The sequence below is a fragment of the Perca flavescens genome, chromosome 9 (genome assembly GCF_004354835.1).
Source record: "Perca flavescens isolate YP-PL-M2 chromosome 9, PFLA_1.0, whole genome shotgun sequence".
NCBI lineage: Eukaryota > Metazoa > Chordata > Actinopteri > Perciformes > Percidae > Perca > Perca flavescens.
Genome location: NC_041339.1, coordinates 2,881,392 through 2,899,847, shown reverse-complemented (window position 1 = coordinate 2,899,847; position 18,456 = coordinate 2,881,392). Strand labels below are relative to the sequence as shown.

The 18,456-nt window shown below is 44.1% G+C and overlaps 1 protein-coding gene across 2 annotated transcripts in view; it reads left to right on the top strand.

The window, feature by feature from the left end:
* Nucleotides 1–18,456, top strand: part of scfd2 (sec1 family domain containing 2) — a 121,155-nt gene that overhangs the window by 46,096 nt on the left and 56,603 nt on the right. For both annotated transcript variants that reach the window (XM_028588186.1, XM_028588188.1), the window contains exon 5: nt 1,609–1,897. In XM_028588186.1, coding sequence (XP_028443987.1) covers nt 1,609–1,897 — 289 coding nt within the window. The remainder of the gene's footprint in view (nt 1–1,608; nt 1,898–18,456) is intronic.

The following is an 18,456-nucleotide window of genomic DNA, read 5'->3' as shown; positions in this document are numbered from 1 at the left end:
TCTCAATATCTTTGTCTCCCTCCACTCTGTGACCCCGTTGCCTCCATTACGCCCCATTTTTTTATGCTTATTTTCATTACATATTTGGACAGATTAGCTCCACACCCTTGTTTTATAGGTCTATGAGCTTACTCTTGTTGTGAGTGGCCGGTGTTCTAAAAATGGTCCGGTGATCTACAGCATGTTAGAGCACAACCATCGTTGGGGACTGACGCTCAGACAGGCTCACGAAAACAGGTCACTGCACCTAAACATTGCCCCGTGTGTGTGAGTGTGTGTGTGTGTGTGTGTGTGTGTGTGTGTGTGTGTGTGTGTGTGTGTGTGTGTGTGTGTGTGTGTGTGTGTGTGTGTGTGTGTGTGTGTGTGTGTGTGTGTGTGTGTGTGTGTGTGTGTGTGTGTGTGTGCGTGCGTGTGCGTGCGTGATAGAAAGAAAGAAAGAGAAAACAGTTCAGTGCCCATGCAAATCCAACAAAAGAAAGAAACCAAATTAAGCATTACCTCAGCCACTCACAGAGCTGTAAAATTAGCGAATGGAACGATGAGCTCACTCACACTGTGCTCTCTAATTTAAACATGTACAGTATTTTTACAACACACACATTAGGATGCCAGCTAATAGGACTGCAGACTAATAAATAGGTATTATCAAATTATGTAAATAATCTTTGAATCATAATGCAACTCAACAGGGGGACTCAGCTGATTAATCAATTAATCAACCATATTTTTACACTTAATTAAACAAACGAGATCAAATGTGTTTATTAGCTCCCAGTCTTTTTTTTTTAAGTTTCCAGTCTTCATGCTAAGCTGACCGGCTGATACCTTCATACTTACCGTACAGACGTGAGAGTGGTATTGATCTTCTCGTCTAACCCTCGGCAAGAAAGCTGAAAAGATTTCCCAAAATGTCAAACTATTCCTTTAAAAGAGTACTCCACTGATTTAGAAGTTGTCAGACTCACAATGGATAGTTTTTGACCAACGACTGTTCGGTCTTAGATTCGGCTGCATTATGCTAGTAATGCTAATGTAGCCTCGAGCCGCTATCCTCAAGTAGAGATGAGGAGCGGACTACAGAGGTCTGGTATGCTCACTTCTTTCTAACTCTCCACCTCCAGATTTTTTATATTTTTCATTTTTAAACCTGTAGTCTTCAGACCCAACTGATGTTGACTCAAGTGACATCACTTGAGGTCATTTATCAGACTTTGCACAGCTCTCTCCGGAGCCTACGGAAGATGATTAGGGACACGTGAAAGTATCTGAGTTTTAAAGTCAGATTACAGAGAATAAAGTCAGAATTCTGACTTTAATCTCAGAACGTACTGCTCCTGTAAACCTGACTTTCATGTGTAATCGGTGGCGTTCTCCCTTTAATATATCCGGCCCCTGCACATTTTGGGCTGTGGGCAGTAAAAATCTAACCTATATGGCACCTTTACAGGTCTCTAGAAGTTAAAAAAAATTGCTGTCTGCTGACTAACCATCTGTTTTGTGTGTGCGTGTGCGTGCGTGTGCGTGCGTGTGTGTGCGTTTGTGTGTGTGCGTGCGTGTGTGTGTGTGTGTGTGTGCGTGCGTGCGTGCGTGCGTGCGTGCGTGTGACAGGCTCTTGGAGACTCTGATTTCCCCGTTGTGCTGAGGCAGCTGCTGCCCTTGATGAAGCCCCGCGGAGGCGAGGACAGCACCCTGGGGTGGAGGTCCAGGGAGGATGAATGCGGGCCTGATGAGCTGATCCTCCTGCTGGTGTACCTGTACTCCCTGGCTGACGAGGCGCAGCCCGCAGACCAGGATACCCAGGGCATGCTGGAGAAGCTGGAGAGGGAGCTGATCGGAGCGCTCACCCTGGTCATCACCCGAGAGACAGAACTCAGCCCCTTGCTCCAGAAACTCACCGGTGAGAGAGAGTTAATGTGATCACAATTTTCATGATTGCTTCCAGGAGCACGCTCAGGTTGCCAAATTTGCTGATGGTCGAAAAGGAGAGAAATTGCAGTAGGAGAGTGGGAACAGCTGATTGTTTATTTCCTCTGTCCGCCTCCAGTGCTGTTAATGAGAGGACTTGTATCAAAGTTTTCACACCCCATCCTTCTCTCTCATCCTGCATCACACTCTTTCACGCATACACCTACAGTACACACGCTTTCTGGTCAGTTTAGTAAGCCATTACGCAAATAGTCGGGCGTAGGAATGTCTGAACTTTGTGCACGTGGATAAGTGTGAGGGAGAAATTACCCTTCACTTTCATGTCTACAGCCCCTCTGCCACAACAATGAGATTTACCTGCACAGCTGACAGATATAGGAAAACGTTATTTGTGTGGTTCATAGGCACCAGTGTGCGTCTGCTGGTTTCTTTGGCTACATCTACACCAGTACTTTTTCATTTTTAAGCGGCGTTTTCACACAAGAACGATCACACAATTTTAAGCTCCGTTACGGAACTTATCTCCGTCTATATTAAAATATCACGTGACCATTCACATCCACTAGGTATGCGTGTGCCGGTGTGAACAGATTGTCTGTTACTCTGCAGTTCAAAATCATGGCTGTATTAGTTGAAAATACAGAAAATACTTTGGAGAGAGAACAACAACTCAACAAGACCAGGGATTTATTTGCTTGGACCATCGACAAGGTGGAACTGTTACTGAAAGGTCTGTAAGTCTACCTAACCGATACCCCTGACTGACATGCATCACCATTTTTAAAGGTCTCAGTTTCTGCCCCGTCTAGACTACAAACGACAGAGTTTTCAAACCAAAACAGGGGCAGCAGTGTTTCCAAATGTCTCCGTTTTAGGGGCTCGGAAACGCCGGAAAAGTGTGGAGCCGAGCCGTAAACGTAATAAAAGATATTCTTTCTTTTTAAACCAAAACATAGTAATGTAGATGTAGCCTTTGGTTCCTTTGTGCACCGCCAGAGTCATTGCTGGTTTAGCTGAGCTGGTAACTGTGTGGTAGAGCAGATCAAGGCCTTGAGATGAATTAAGCGTCTACCTCCACACCACAGCCAGCTGTACCTCCCAGAGTAATGGCGTCTTTAACCTTGGGCCTGTGCACACACACACACACACACACACACACACACACACACACGCACGGTCTCCTCCCCTGCCACACAGTTCATAATTAGAGCTACTTTTAGTTTTGGCCCGCTCCGTACCTTAGCACACACCCTGAAATAATACGCTGCTGTTTGGGTTTTCAGCTCATATCGCACATAGGCTCATATAGTATATATAGGGTTGGTAAATCTATGTAAAGCACTAATAAAGGTTGTTGATCCCTCTTGCTCTTTTTCACTTTTTTCCTTCTCATACTCTTTCTTTCTCTCTTCCTGTTCTACTTGGCTAAGTGCAGCTTGGAATTGTGGGGCCTCTTGGCAGGCAAAGGCTGAGAGATGTGGCTCATGTTAAAAAAACCTGACTCTCTGTTATAAACACTTCATTGGAAATTACCCTGTCATAGTGTGCCAGGTGCTTTTTAGACAGAAAAAGGTGTGTGTGTGTGTGTGTGTGTGTGTGTGTGTGTGTGTGTGTGTGTGTGTGTGTGTGTGTGTGTGTGTGTGTGTGTGTGTGTGTGTGTGTGTGTGTGTGTGTGTGTGTGTGTGTGTGTGTGCGCGTGTGTGTGTGTGTGTGTGTGTGTCTTGCCCGTTCAGAGGAATTCAGCAGTGTGTGCACCCTGCATTTAAATGTGAGCGTGTGTATGCGCACGCACGAGCGTCTGTGTGAGAGTTTTTATGGTAGGCGATGAAGTGCTTGGCTGGGGTAACATGAGGCGGGAGGTCGTCTCTCTCTGCATCCAGAGCAAAACACTGATTGTGACATTCTCCTCCAATTAAAAGACTCAAATTGAAACCAGACGTTGAATGAAACCTGGTCGCCATGAGAACAATGTTTTTACAAATTCTTCTATTTTGCTCCCCTTGGCTACGGCGCATGCAGAAACACAAGAACAATATACACACACACACACACACACACACACACACATACAAGAATGGCAGAAACAAAGAGAAGAAATAAGGACAAGTAAGTTTAGGACTCTACACAGGACAGGCTAATGCAACACACCCCGACCCCGCTAATGACCTCCTTCTGGGAACTTAATTAAAGAGCATCTTCAGGAAATGGTGTTCCTTAGACTACTTCACACTGGAGATTGTTTTTCTGTTCCATGTTTCCTGTCAGCCCTGGTAGACCTTCTGCGGCGCAGCATCTAACATCCATGAACTCGTAGTTTTTTACATTAAGGCCGGTGAGAGGGGTTAAAAAAGTTGTTTTCCCTATTTGCATTTGTGAGCAGAAAGCAACGGTTTGTTACAAAAGCCATGAGGAGGATATGCGTCTTTATTTATAGGGATATTGATAAGATAAAGGCTTACTACTTTCTGGGCCCTATCTTGCACCCGGCGCAGCACAAAGCCCAACGCAAGTGTCTCTGCTAGTTTAAGACCGACCCAGTTGTCAGTTTCCCGTCCAGCGCCCGCGTCCTTTAAATAACAAATGCTCCTGCGCCCAGCTGTGGCCCATGGGCGTGCTGGTCTTCCAGGGAGGTGTGTTCAGGTGCATTCTGGGCATATTGTTATCTTGAGGCAGTGGGAAGTGATCACGGCATTGACCAACAAAAACCTAAAGTCTAAAGACAATAACGCAGCAGCACACACACGTGCAGAAGATTACAAATAAAAATATTATGGTGCAAATCTGCCATCGTAATAGCAATGCGCCAAGGTCCATACACGCCTGGCTTTTAAAGAGAGGCATAGGAATCATAGGAACCTATAATTAATGAAGACACTAAGTACAACCCTTAAGAACCATGCACTCAGCTCACAGACCCTTTTTTCCGACGTCAAACTAGCAAAAGTGGATTTGGACACGCCCTAAACGCACCTGCGCCAGGCATTAAACACCATGCGCTTAGATCGTTAAAATAGGGTCCTATGACTCCTCGAATTGTCCCACTAAACTACTCTTAAGAACTAACTAACTCTTGGGTCACAAATGTATACTTTGATTTTTTTTTTTTTAGAGGCTAAATACGTTCCTGAAACTGGGCACTATAGTTTTTGTTGGGGACTATTTTCAGCGGCAAATGAGTATTTACGCAAATGAGTATTTACGGCAACAGGACAGTGGACTCGAAATAAAAATAAAAAACTACTGTGCCTATGTTGGTGGTAATAAAGGAACATGTCACTCTGTGCAACACTGTGGCTCTTTAAAGTGTTGAATGTGTAGTTTTTGAACAACAATGGAGCTATATACTGTAGGATAGCTATATCAGGCTTTAGCTACACAGGCAATACTTGTTAGTAGGATCAGTTCGTTGTTTGATTTGGTCTTTTCATGGAATTTATGGCAATAAAAAAAAAAAAAAAAAATCTCACAGACTTTCCCTTTTTAAAAAAAAAAAAAAAAAAAAAAAAAAAAGTCTCTCCCCACAGTGCTTGGTTGGAGGAAGGACCGTAGAGCAGCCTAAACAGAGCCCTTCAAATGTCTTGATGTAAAGTTGTTCCTCTCTGTGCCTTTGTGTACATAATGCAACCTTTTCATCACATGTGCATGTGTCTGTGCATGTGAAATGACATTCATATTCTACAGGACTGTACAGTATATGTCTGCATTGTTGTCTTAGGGTATGGCGTTGATTAAAGGGTTGAACAGTATTTATCCAAGAAGATGATTGCGCTCATTGCAGCCTGGGAAATGAGCTCTTAAACCAAACGCTCCACAGCCAACACCGCATGTGGAAAGAGCCGTGGTCATAGGCAAACGCGGCGATTAGAGAGAGAAAAAAAAACTATGTGATTGGATAAGGAACCCACTGCTCTCCCAAAACCTGGAGTCTGATTGGGTGTTGCCAGACAGTCTGTGGTGTGCATGGGTGGTGTGTGTGATGTGTGCAGGTTGTAAACAGCTCCAAGCTGTTACTGTTAATCTCTTGTTCAGTTGTGGCAAAAAAAACGACACTGATGCTGGTAACAGAGCGCAAATGAGTGTTCCTCTGGATTTGTTTCCTGTCAGCCTTTGGTGCAGAATCAAACCCCCCTCTTCTTCTTTCTAATTTCTTCTTCCCTTCTCTCAGCATTGTGGCGCAGTGGGCTGAGAAAGAGAGCAGGCCAACCCAAATGTTCCTAATTCTTCACCATAGGACATCTTGCTAGCTCAGAATGATGGATCATAGTTTGTCTGTACTTATGTCCATGTGTGGGTGTGCATCTCCAGTAGTGAGAATGTGAAATCCCATTCCCCAGATGGCGATGATAGTGATTTACTGGCAGCAGCGACAGAAGAAGGGAAGAATGTCACAAAATAAGGTTTTTTAGAGCGAGACGTGGATTTTAACTGGAAGTCGCAGCGGTTTTCATGTCATGCTCTTCTCTCTCTCTCTCTGTGCCTCAGAAACACATTGGGCTTGTTATTCATCCTGTCAGAGCGGTGTGTGCGGGGCAAGGAAGAGGGGGAGCAGTGGGAGAGTCGGACCTCCCCAACACCGCTGTTTGGGTTGGCACGGCAACGCGGGCCAGTCAAGGGACATGAAAGGGATCACACATAACTTTAGCCACCAACTCTCCGTATGCCTACTCCTCAAACTTTTCTTTTCTTTGTTTTTTTAAATTTTTTATTTCCTTTTCCATTTTTTTCTCCCTCTTTCTCTCTTTTTACAACCCTCTGTTTCCTTCTTCTTCCCTCTCTCTGAGGCCCTGCAGCACCAGGCTGCTTTGCAGGGGGAAGTGGAGCATAAGTTGGTCTAATGATCGCGCCTGATTAAATATATTTCCCCTGTTGCACTGTGTTTATGAAATTAGTCCCAATTATTTTTAATTGGTGGTCTTTCTTTACTTCCTCCTCTGTTACACAAACACACACATACCACACATAGATGTATGAGGTGAAAACCGTACAACCCCGGGGTGAACAAAGCAGCCGGTGGCATTGTTATCTCTAGCTCACTTCATCAGATAAGCTGATGACATGGAGCTCAGGCTTTAATTAACAGAGGCTCATCAGCTCCTCACTGGCGGGCCAGACAGGCCTGGTGAACAGGCAGGGCCACACACACAGTCACACCCCACCCCAAGTCTGCTCCCCAGGCAGCACTTACACACGGCGGTCGGGTCTCAATACTGTACCCTTGTTTCCTTGTATCCATCCCAGTTACTGCTTTCCTCTCCTCAGGGTTGGGCTAATTTGGACCCAAAGGACAGTGTGACAGAAGGTAGTCTCACTTTGCCAGACCTTCCTCCACAGCACCGCGGAGGAGGGTCTGGCTAGTCCACATAGCATTCCGGGATGGGAGAACAACATGCTCTGGTTTATTGGCATTTCTTAAAACCAATCACAATCGTCATGGGCGGCGCTAAGCGCCGGACGGAGCCACGGTGCCGCTGCAAAAGAGTCTCTGGAAGGAACTTGTTTTGGTGGAACATGTGGACATTCAAAAGTAGTTTTAGTTGTGCAACAGAAAACCAGATAGTCTAGCTAGCTGTCTGGATTTACCCTGCAGAGATCTGAAGAGCAGTTAACCATAGTCCTCACAAATCCACCAGAGGTTAGAACGCCAACACAAAGGAAGAGGAAGGGGACGGAGTGACAAGAGAGTGAAATCCGGCAGAATTTCCGGCGGCACCGGAGCAATCCCGGCAGTGGAACGTCGTGGAGATAGACTAGACAGAAGGTAACAGCCATTCAGGGTAACAAATGGCTACAACTCTGAGGCAGTTGAGCAACATGGCAATATACTGTAGATGAACTGTCAAACACGTTTTCCACATCTGGAAAACTGTCTCCGACAGGGGACAAGGGAGATTGTGCAAGTGTCACTATGACAGTTTTGCCTTGTCACTCTTTTAATGTTGACGGTCCCATCACTGACGCTCTTAGAGTGATGTATACTTTAACTAAAGCGTGTGTAGTTATAGTTGAGGTGCAAGATAAGGCTTGGAATATGCCGTCTATTAAGGTGCTCATATTATGCTTTTTGGCTTTTCCCTTTCCTTTTATTGTGTTATATATCTTTTTTTGCACGTTATAGGTTCACAAAGTGAAAAAGCCCAAAGCCCCCCCCAAAGGGACTTACCATCTCCAACAGAAAACACTGTTCACAAACTGCTCCAAACAGCTCTATTGTAGTCCAGCCTTTACTTCAGAGACAAACGTGGTCACTTTGGAACACACGTTATAATGCTCGCCTAGCTGCTAGCATGGCACGCCCTCATACTCTGCTTCTGACTGGCTAGTAGTCCTTACCTAGGTACTGTCAGGGCACGCCCTCATACTCTGATTCTGACTGGCTAGTAGTCCTTACCTAGGTACTGTCAGGGCACGCCCTCATACTCTGCTTCTGACTGGCTAGTAGTCCTTACCTAGCTACTGTCAGGGCACGCCCTCATACTCTGCTTCTGACTGGCTAGTAGTCCTTACCTAGGTACTGTCAGGACACGCCCTCGTACTCTGCTTCTGACTGGATAGTAGTCCTTACCTAGCTACTGTCAGGGCACGCCCTCGTACTCTGCTTCTGACTGGCTAGTAGTCCTTACCTAGCTACTGTCAGGGCATGCCCTCATACTCTGCTTCTGACTGGCTAGTAGTCCTTACCTAGGTACTGAGCATGTGTGACTCCCAACAAAGATGGAACAGAAGTGAGATGTCTCACTCTGTAGCTAAAACAAAGAGCTGAAAAGAAGAGCTGCAGCAATGTGCAGTACAACACAAATATGGTGTTTTTTTGAAAATTAAACCATGTAAACCTATTCTGATATAACCTCTAAATATAATTCTGAACCTGAAAATGAGCATAATATGAGCACTTTAAGGTGTTAACCTTGCGTCATTTTGCACAAATTTGACCGCTGAACCATTTGTTGTTTTTCATCCTAAACAGTTCATTTACCATCAGTATGTTAACTGTTAGTTAGCTAGCAATGTTTGCACCGAACGTGTCTGTGGGAGTGTGTCTGGGTCTTTCTCTTATTTCCCTCCAGTTTCTCCTTGTTCCTCTTGTCTCTGTATGTTCATGAAGCAGATTCATAAAGGCCCTGGGTAAGCAAAAACTTTTAGCTCAAGTAGAAACATTTTCAACTTGCGTGGATGCACCTCTGTATCAATTTGCGACTCCCCAGGCAAATGTGTGTCTAATTGCGTCTTTCCATTGACTTGAATGCAATCGCACTGCTTCTAAAATTTGTTCTGCATTCTTTTTTGAGCAGACCGTTGGAGTATTTAGTAGGTAAAATTGAAAGCTTGAAAATAGACATTTTAGTAACGTTTTGGAGTCTAGTTTTTTTTCCGATGGGTATCCCACATCTATGTACTTTTTCAAATTAGCTTTAAAAAAAATGCAATGCAAACAATTCTTCTCTTTTAGCATTAGAACACATTTCACTATTTGTTTGTTTATTAGTAAAAAAATACACATAAACCAAAAGATGTGTTTTCTGCTCCACTTGCTGTTCACAACAAGGATACTGACCCGTCAGGTTTGAAATGGATGGATGGATACATGAAGCGGTGGAAGAAGTATTCACATTCTTTACTTAAGTAAAACTACTAATACCACACTGTAAAAATACTCTATTACAAGTTAAAGTCCTGCATTGAAAATGTTAAGTAAAATTATGTAAGTATCATTAGGAAAATGTACTTAAAGTATTAAAAATAAAAGTACTCAATGCAGAAAAATCCTCAAATGTTAGAAACTGGAAACGATCCAAACAGTTCTGTCAATCAACTAAGTGTTTAATGGCCTAATCATTTTAGCTGGACTTGTAGGCCTATACTGTATACTGTTGGGTAGTTAATTAAACATTGTATTTTATTAACTATGTGTGTTTTGTGTGCAAAAATCTCAATTTGTAAAGTAACTAGGAACTAAAGCTGTAACAGATGAATCTAGTGGAGTAAAAAGTACAATATTCCTCTCTGAAATGTAGCAGAGTAGAAGTAGAAAGTGGCATGAAAAGACTCAAGTAAAGTACAAGTACCTCAAATTTCAAAGTACAGTACTTGAGTAAATGTACTTAGTTACATTCCACCACTGGATACATGAATGGATAGTTGCACAAAGCAACAATCATATATACTTCTTCTATTGCTCTATATGCTAGATAGATGCTCTAGATGCTTGGGAAGTACCTGATCAAAACACATGACATTTTAGAACTCAGTAAAAGCTTGTGTAAGTTTATCCCATTGGTCCAGAGTACACTGTCAAAACTAAACTGAAGAACCGAAACACACCAGAAACAGAAGTGACGACGCCGCTTGGAGAAGTGGTCAAACTTCAACCACGCTATATCGTTCCATGATTCATTTTGACTTTGCAATGAAATAGTATGAAACAACCGGGAAGGGAAAGAGATCTGTTTGCATATGTATTACAGTAAATACTGTACTGTAGATAGTACTGTGCTGTATGCAGTAACAAACACAATAATCTGTAGTATTATCACTCAGAAGCAAACCATCATCTGTCAAACCATTGCAGTCAGTAGGAGCCCCCAGTTTGTCGGCTAGATTTCACAGAGCTGGCCCAGGGTGTAGTTTACACCTCTGTTTGTTTTATGGAGTGTGTTAGCGCTCAGCGGAGAATTCCTCTGCCTCTTATTTATGACAGGAAATGCACATCATAAAAGGCTCGTAAGCACTTATATCGCCGCTGGGAATCGGGCTTGTAGTATGAAAAAGAGGACACTATCCCAATTCCCACACAGACTTGCGAATAGACACACACTCAGTCGCTCAAGTCCCTCTGGCCAGCTCCAGAGGGACTCTAACCGAGACCGTGGCCCCTGGCCCCTGCACACGCGACAGTGCAGGCGCGGGTCAGACGGAGGGTCAGCGGAGGAGTCCAGCCGACACGCTCTACCCACTCGCCTCTCTCGTCTTCTGCACGGACTCCTTGGCTCCTCTTGGAAGACATCACTCTCCATCAACATACATAAGTTTCTGCTTTGCAGTCTGTGCAGCACTTAGCCTGAGAGGAATACATTTCCAAACTCTGCACCAAAATGATTTATTATTTTTATTCAGGAATTCAACTGTCTGTCATGAAAACCCAAAAATACAAATAAGAAACCATTAAAATCATGAACTCAAGTGTCATTATGAAACAAATAAAACAAACACAATGACGGCGCTTTAACATCAGCAACATCCAATCCAATCACTCCTTCTCGTGGCTGCCTGCACGTGCACATAGACTGTATATATTAACAGTCTATGCACGTGCACTTTCCCTGGCCTCATGGCTGCAACGTGCGCTCTCTTCATCTACTCTATAACATAAAAAAGGGACAAAAAGGTTGTATTTTTTTGTAATTAACCTTTGGTTAAGTATTTCAACCCCAGACTGCGTTGTCCCTCAGCTGTGATGCCACCCCTTTGTCTTCCGACGGGGATGGGGGGCTTTTGTTTCGGAGACGAGGAGGACTTTCGGAACGTTTTGGAGGCGGGTCGCAGGCAGAGCGCCCCGGACCATCTGCCGGACCGGGAGCTGGCTGCAGGACGACTCAATCTCCATGAACAGTTTTTAATGTGCTATCAGACTAGAACTACTCAAGAGTCTGCTCTTGAGACTTTTCTCTGATTTTCGGGACAATTAGGGCAGGATTTGGGACTCGGGACAACTGCTTGGATTTCGGGACTGTCCCGAATTATTCGGGACGTCTGGTCACCCTATTTTAAGCCCCCAACGTCGTCTTGCAGGCAGCGCTGAACGGAAGGCACTAGGGTTAAGGCCTTTTTATGGTTGTGCGTCGAATCGACAGCGTACCCCCGCAGACCCCTCTGCGTCTACGCCGGACCCTAAAATTTAACTACACGCTGCCGTGGGCTTGGTAGCCATTCCCCCCCCCCCCGACTCATTTCCTGGTTCTCCTTCTCCATAAACAACATGAAATCAAGGAGAGGGTTCACTTCTCCTGCTCCAGATTTCCCACCGTGGCCCGAGAGAACAGGGGAGACACTTTGTTTCTCTCACTAGGACTCTAGAGTCGCTACTCACTCCGAAGCTAATCACTGTCACCCTCTCACTTCTCCCTCGCTCTATCACCCACTCCCCCCGCACACACACATGCCGGCTCTACGCACACACCAGCGCACAAGTATAAACATCAGGCCACTTATGTAGGCTACGGCGAAAGCTCTACGTGTAGCCTCCGCAGGACCATAAAACGGCCTTGAGGCAGGGGTTAGGGTTAGGTGCCTTGAAGTCGACGGTGGGGGCTTAAAACACCATTGAGCGAAGTGTGTTTGTGGATGTATATGGGTCTCTGTTTGTGCTTTTTCTTTAGTCAAATGGCCAAATAGAAACAACTGTCTTGGCTCAAAAACAACATTCATAAATAAGTGGATGAGTCTGGTTGACTGTGTGTGCGCCCGTGAGAGTCTGTTTCTTACAGTATATCTGCGTTTTATCTGTTGGTGCGGAAGAACTTGTTTACGTTTGGGATTCCAGTCAGCAGTGAAAGATGACCTGTCCTAATGTACCCGCTTTCCTCCCCAAACTGTCCCCTCTCCCACTCTCTCTCTCTCGCTCTCTCTCTCTCTCTCTCGCTCGCTCGCTCGCTCTCCACCCCTTCCCTCCCTCCAGCCAGTTCGACTTCCTCCATGTTTGGTTTTTTTTAAATCTGAGGAACTCCCTAACCTACTTTCTCGATGGACATCTAGCTATAAAACGTGTCTTCGTCGGCTGTCAATAAAATCTTGATTTTTTTAGAGGCCTAGAGTAAAGGAAGGAAGGCTCAAGCCGATATGAGTTGGTGTATTTTAATGTTTTGCCCTAAATAAAAGGCCTTTTATCACTTTTTGTAACCAAACTTGAGTGCCTGGACATGGTTTTTTTTTTCTGACTTTCTTAGTCATAATTCTTCATCTGTGTACTTGATTCCCTTCCATGTGCACCGGTGGTTAAAAGGATACCAGAAAGACTTCTGCCACTTTTTATTCTTTTACATATATTCATCAATCAATCATGTGTTCATGATATTTGAGTAAAAAAAAAGGCTGCAGCTCAGCACTGCTTTTGGCTTGTGACTACATCCACAACAACAGGAACAGAATGATGCTTTTCTGTGTTCATCCTGTACGAGCAGTGGGACCAATCTAGTGCTCCTGAAATTGAAATGTGTTCATTCCGTTTCGAGGTTCTTTGGCCCCGTTCTCCTGGGTGGAGAATTCCTCCACGGCCTCGACACCAGATGGAAGCTCTCCTGGCGCTATGAGCTGGCCGGGTCATTTCCTGTCAGGAGACCTGGTGTTAATCAAGGCCTGAGCCAGAGGGAACGCCCCCTACTCCCCTACCTCTTTCTCCCTTTTTTTTTTTTTTTTTAACAACCCCTCTCCTCTTACATCCCCTCATCTAGCAGAGAGGCAAAGAAATACACATTTTTCTCTCCTCCCCCATTTTCCCCCCTTTTAGTGTCTGTTCTTTTGTCTTCCATACCATACTCCCTGCTTTGTTTAGTACATGTCAAATTCCTCTCTGAGTGTCTTTAGGCAATCGTAAATCACGAAGAGGTAATGGTCTGTGCTATCAAAGTGTCCCTGCGGAGGACTGCAGGTCCAGCCAATAGATAGAAGGAGATAGCAAGGAATGAGGAGAAAGGAGTCTTTCTTTACTTTGCGGTCTGGCGTGTCTGGTCACTTTCTGTTGCGTCTGTTGGTATCTCCTGTAGTGTGATGGACACAGTGGGAGATAGGCTTATCTCCTAGCTTCTCCCTCTCAGCTGACCCCCAGACTGGCCAGACACAGGCCTACAAACTAAGGGGGGGGGGGGGGTCAAAGGGAATGTTTGGGCTGACTTCTTCTGCTATGTCTTTCTTAATCACTTAATGGTCTACATGCTTCATCTCCAGTGTTCAATGGTGAAAAGTTGTGGTTTTTCTGTTGGGTCATTTACATGCTAGAAGGTTCTGGACTCATGCATATGTAGCTCATGTATCCTAGTTTTGATGCTTGAAAGCATAATTTGGTTAGATAAAATTCAGTTAAGCTAAGAATGAAAAACACTAGCACGTATGACACTTACATCTCCATACTTGGGACTACTTTGGCATGAAAACATAATATTCCATTGGTTTGGGGTTTTCGCTGTTGCTGTGCTATCAGATTTGTGATTTAATTTTGATGAGAGCAAGCAGTTCAAACTATTGCTGTTTTTTCAGTTTAACAAATAAGCTGGACATCATGAATGCCTCTGTGTTTCATTTTCTCTTGACACTAAGCAGCCGTACAAGGACTTTTTCTACACCGGATGCAGCTCTAACATTTACAACATACAAAAAAAAGTTATTTAAATCTGGAAATAGCTGATGACAAATGAAATGAAGCACATACAGGTTATGACAAATGAAATAGTTTTCTCAGAACTATGACAAAGTTGTTTTCATCTGAGTATTTCACAATCTGCTCAGTTACTTGGATTTTCATGCACAACCATTTCTAGGGTTTACAAAGAATGGTGTGAAAAAGGAAAAACATCCAGTATGTGGCAGTCCTGGGGGGCGGAAAAACCTTGTTGATGCTAGAGGTCAGAGGAGAATGGGCCGACTGATTCCAGCTGATCGAAGATCAACTTTGACTCAAATAACCACTCGTTACAACCGAGGTATGCAGCAAAGCATTTTTGAAGCCCCACAACACGCACAACCTTGAGGTGGATGGGCTACACCAGCAGAAGACCCCACCAGCTACCACTCATCTCTAAAAATAGGAAAATGAGGCTACAATTTGCACGAGCTCACCAAAATTGGACAGTTGAAGACTGGAAAAATGTTGCCTGGTCTGATGAGTCTTGATTTCTGTTGAGACATTCAGATGGTAGAGTCAGAATTTGGCGTGAACAGAATGAGAACATGGATCCGTCATGCTTTGTTACCACTGGGCAGGGTGGTGGTGGTGCTGTAATGGTTTGGAGGGTGTTTTCTTGGCACACTTTAGGCCCCTTAGTACCAATTGGGCATGATTTAAATGCCACAGCCTACCTGAGCATTGTTCCTGACCATGTCCATCCTTTTATGACCACCATGTACCCATCCTCTGATGGCTACTTCCAGCAGGATAATGCACCAGGTCACAAAGCTCCAATCATGTCAAATTGGTTTCTTGAACATGACAATGAGTTCACTGTACTAAAATGGCCCCCACAGTCACCAGATCTCAACCCAATAGAACATCTTTGGGATGTGGTGGAACGGGAGCTTCGTGCCCTGGATGTGCATCCCACAAATCTCCATCAACTGTAAGATGCTATCCTCTCAATATGGGCCAACATTTCTAAAGAATGCTTCCAGCACCTTGTTGAATCAATGCCACGAAGAATTAAGGCAGTTCTGAAGGCGAAACGGTGTCAAACACAGTATTAGTAGGATATATATATACAGTGGGGGAAATAAGTATTTGACCCCTTGCTGATTTTGCAGGTTTGCCCACTTACAAAGAATGCAAAAATCTACAATTGTAATCATATGTACATGAAATGCCGAAATGTGCACAAACCTTGTCACCAACTATAAAAACCGTTTGACATCTGTGCTGGCCAATAATGGCTTTTCTACAAAATATTAACATGCTGTTTGTCCAGGGGGTCAAATACTTGTTTTTCCTCATCAGATGGTTATCAATTTTAATAAATTCATATGATGTGATTTTCTGGAATTTTCTTTGGGATTCTGTCTTTCCCTGTTAGAATGTACATATGATTACAATTGTAGATTTTTGCATTCTTTGTAAGTGGGCAAACCTGCAAAATCAGCAAGGGGTCAAATACTTATTTCCCCCACTGTATATATATATATATATATATATATATATATATATATATATATATATATTCCGTCAACCTTGGAAAAAAACACTTTTTTTTTCGATGTTTTTAAGCATTTTTTTCATAGTTTTGTTTTTGCTTTTTCCAACGTTTTAAATTGTACATTTTTTCTTCTACACATTTTCAGCAAGGTTACATTTCGTATCCGTGACATGTCAGACAGTGTACAGTGCGTATACAGATCCATCTTTATACATGCAGATATACGAGAATACTAAATTACCTAGTACATAAAACATAGGAACAGTCAAGTTGTTCTTACCCTAACCTACCCTAAAGTACCCTAACCCTCTTATAAGAGGCAGCTCATTTTTGGCACAGTCTTGGTAAACTCTATGTGAATGGAGACCCTTTGACTAGAAAATAGTCAATTTTTAACAGGAGTCTTGCTGTGAGTGTCTCCATTAGATGGACATTTTTCACCCTTTCTTTCCATTGTGCTACTGTTGGAGGGTGGGGCCTCAGCAAGGCAACTGTGATCATCTTCTTGGCTATTAGGAGTAGAATCTCTAATACGTTTTTTGGCTTCTGAGGTTTGATACCCAGCCCTAAATGTAAGGTGTCGCGGTTAGTCTGTGCTGAGTTAATTTAGTCCGATAAAGCACAGGCTGTTGCAGGAGATATCACTTAAATCCTACTATCAATAGAACCTATTTCTCCATCTGTCTGCCTCTCCATCATACCATCTTATCTTCTGCTTCTGCCTCTCACACTCTCTCATTCACACACACACACACACACACACACACACACACTCTCAACTGTTCTTTGATGCCGACAGCTGATGTCCGTCTGCACTGTGTCTGCGAGCTCAGCACTATCACATCCGACTCAGCCCACTCTGGGTCCAGCCAGGTAAACGTCTCTCTCTGATGGCCAGAGATGGATGGATGAACAAACTGTGTGTGTGTTTGTGTTTGTGTTTGTGTGTGTGTGTGTGTGTGTGTGTTCTGTGTGTGTGTGTGTGTTCTGTGTGTGTGTGTGTGTGTGTGTGTGTGTGTGTGTGTGTTGTTCTGTGTGTGTAAGTTTTTCCGCTGCATTCTTGCAGATGGTGAGAAACATTTCGGCGGAGAGGGCCGTCAAGCTGCCGTTATCACCGCCATCCACACAGCGTGGGTGTATAAACGGCGATAATGACTGTCTGCAGCAAGAATTGCTGCAGTGAGGCCAAAGTAAACCCCCCCCCCCCCAAGGCCAGAGCGCCCATATTGTATACTCCCCTAATACAGTAGAACAGCTCCTTTCCAATCGCCCCTGGACCCAGAAAACACAGACTCAGGTCTCCACATTGAGAAAACTAACTATTTTTGGCCATGCTTTAATTTCCCTCTTCCGTACTGTAGCCATCGCAAATCCTAAGAAAATCCACTGCAGAGAATGTGTTATTTCCAGGATGGGATGTATGGTTTTAATTTACTCCTTTTCCTTCTCCACGCCTCCCTCCCCTGTGTGTGTTTGTGTGTGTGTGTGTGTGTGTGTGTGTGTGTGCATTCACAGTTCCTCAGCAACATCGCTCCAGAGTTTCACAGTTGTACACAACCTCTCTATTTTAATGAATCCCTCCCATATTTATCACCGGGGTGTTGACACGGTGACATTAGTGCTGTGATGTCTGATTCCAATGTTGGAAATGGATCATACACAGAGTGTTGAACACACTGCTACTTAAGATTGGAACACTGCACAACCTGTTGAATTATGAACAGAGTTTAAATAATCATATCATCAGAATATCTAAGTGCTCGTGGAGTGTTATTTCTTTCTGAAGTGCTATTAGACGCACTAATGTGCATTTTACAGCATGACTGTGGCAGGTCTAGTCCTCTTGCGTCTGCCTGTGTACACTCATGGACTCACACACATGACACTAACATCTGTCTCTCAGGTGGGAGCAGCCGCCCTCTGGTAGGCCTCCTCGCATCACTGCGCCAGTCAAGAGGCTGAGCACACACACACACACACACACACACACGGGCAGCTGGCTCACACTTTCACTTGAACTTGATCTTAAATAATTCTAAAACTACCAAGCTTCTGTAATCCAAATGTTTTTGTAGTCCAAATGTTTTCAGTTGTGATAGCACTGCGCTGCAGGGTTCCTGACCCATCCGTGACAGCCCCCTCTGTTGCGATGTGTGGGAGCAGATTAGCCTGTTGTGTATTTTTGAATGACAGGATTATGAGTTATGGTTATCAGTTTGTGTGTTTCTGTAGGGCTGCTGTGTGTTATTTGTGTTATGCTAACCCATTTTTTATTTTTTTGTAAGCAATGCATCTCTTCGGCAGAGATTATCGTCGGTTATTATGATTGTTATGAACAAAAGTAGGGGGGGAAAGAAGCGGACAGTTTTTGAGACGTTCTCGAAACCCCCATGGGCGAGAAATAATAAGGTGGTACGTCTGCTAGCGGTCACTGTAGCGCTGGCTTTATCCACCCTATAATCCACTTTGATGTGGACCTTAACCCCACCAGGATGTGATGTTGGTGTAGAATGGCTGCCTGGATGGATAACTATATGTATGATCCCGTTTGGTTGCGGGTATCGTGTGCGCCCGTGTGATGTTGTCCAGCTCGGGGGACTGAAACAGGAAGTATAGAGCTGCGATTAGGAGGATCTGACAT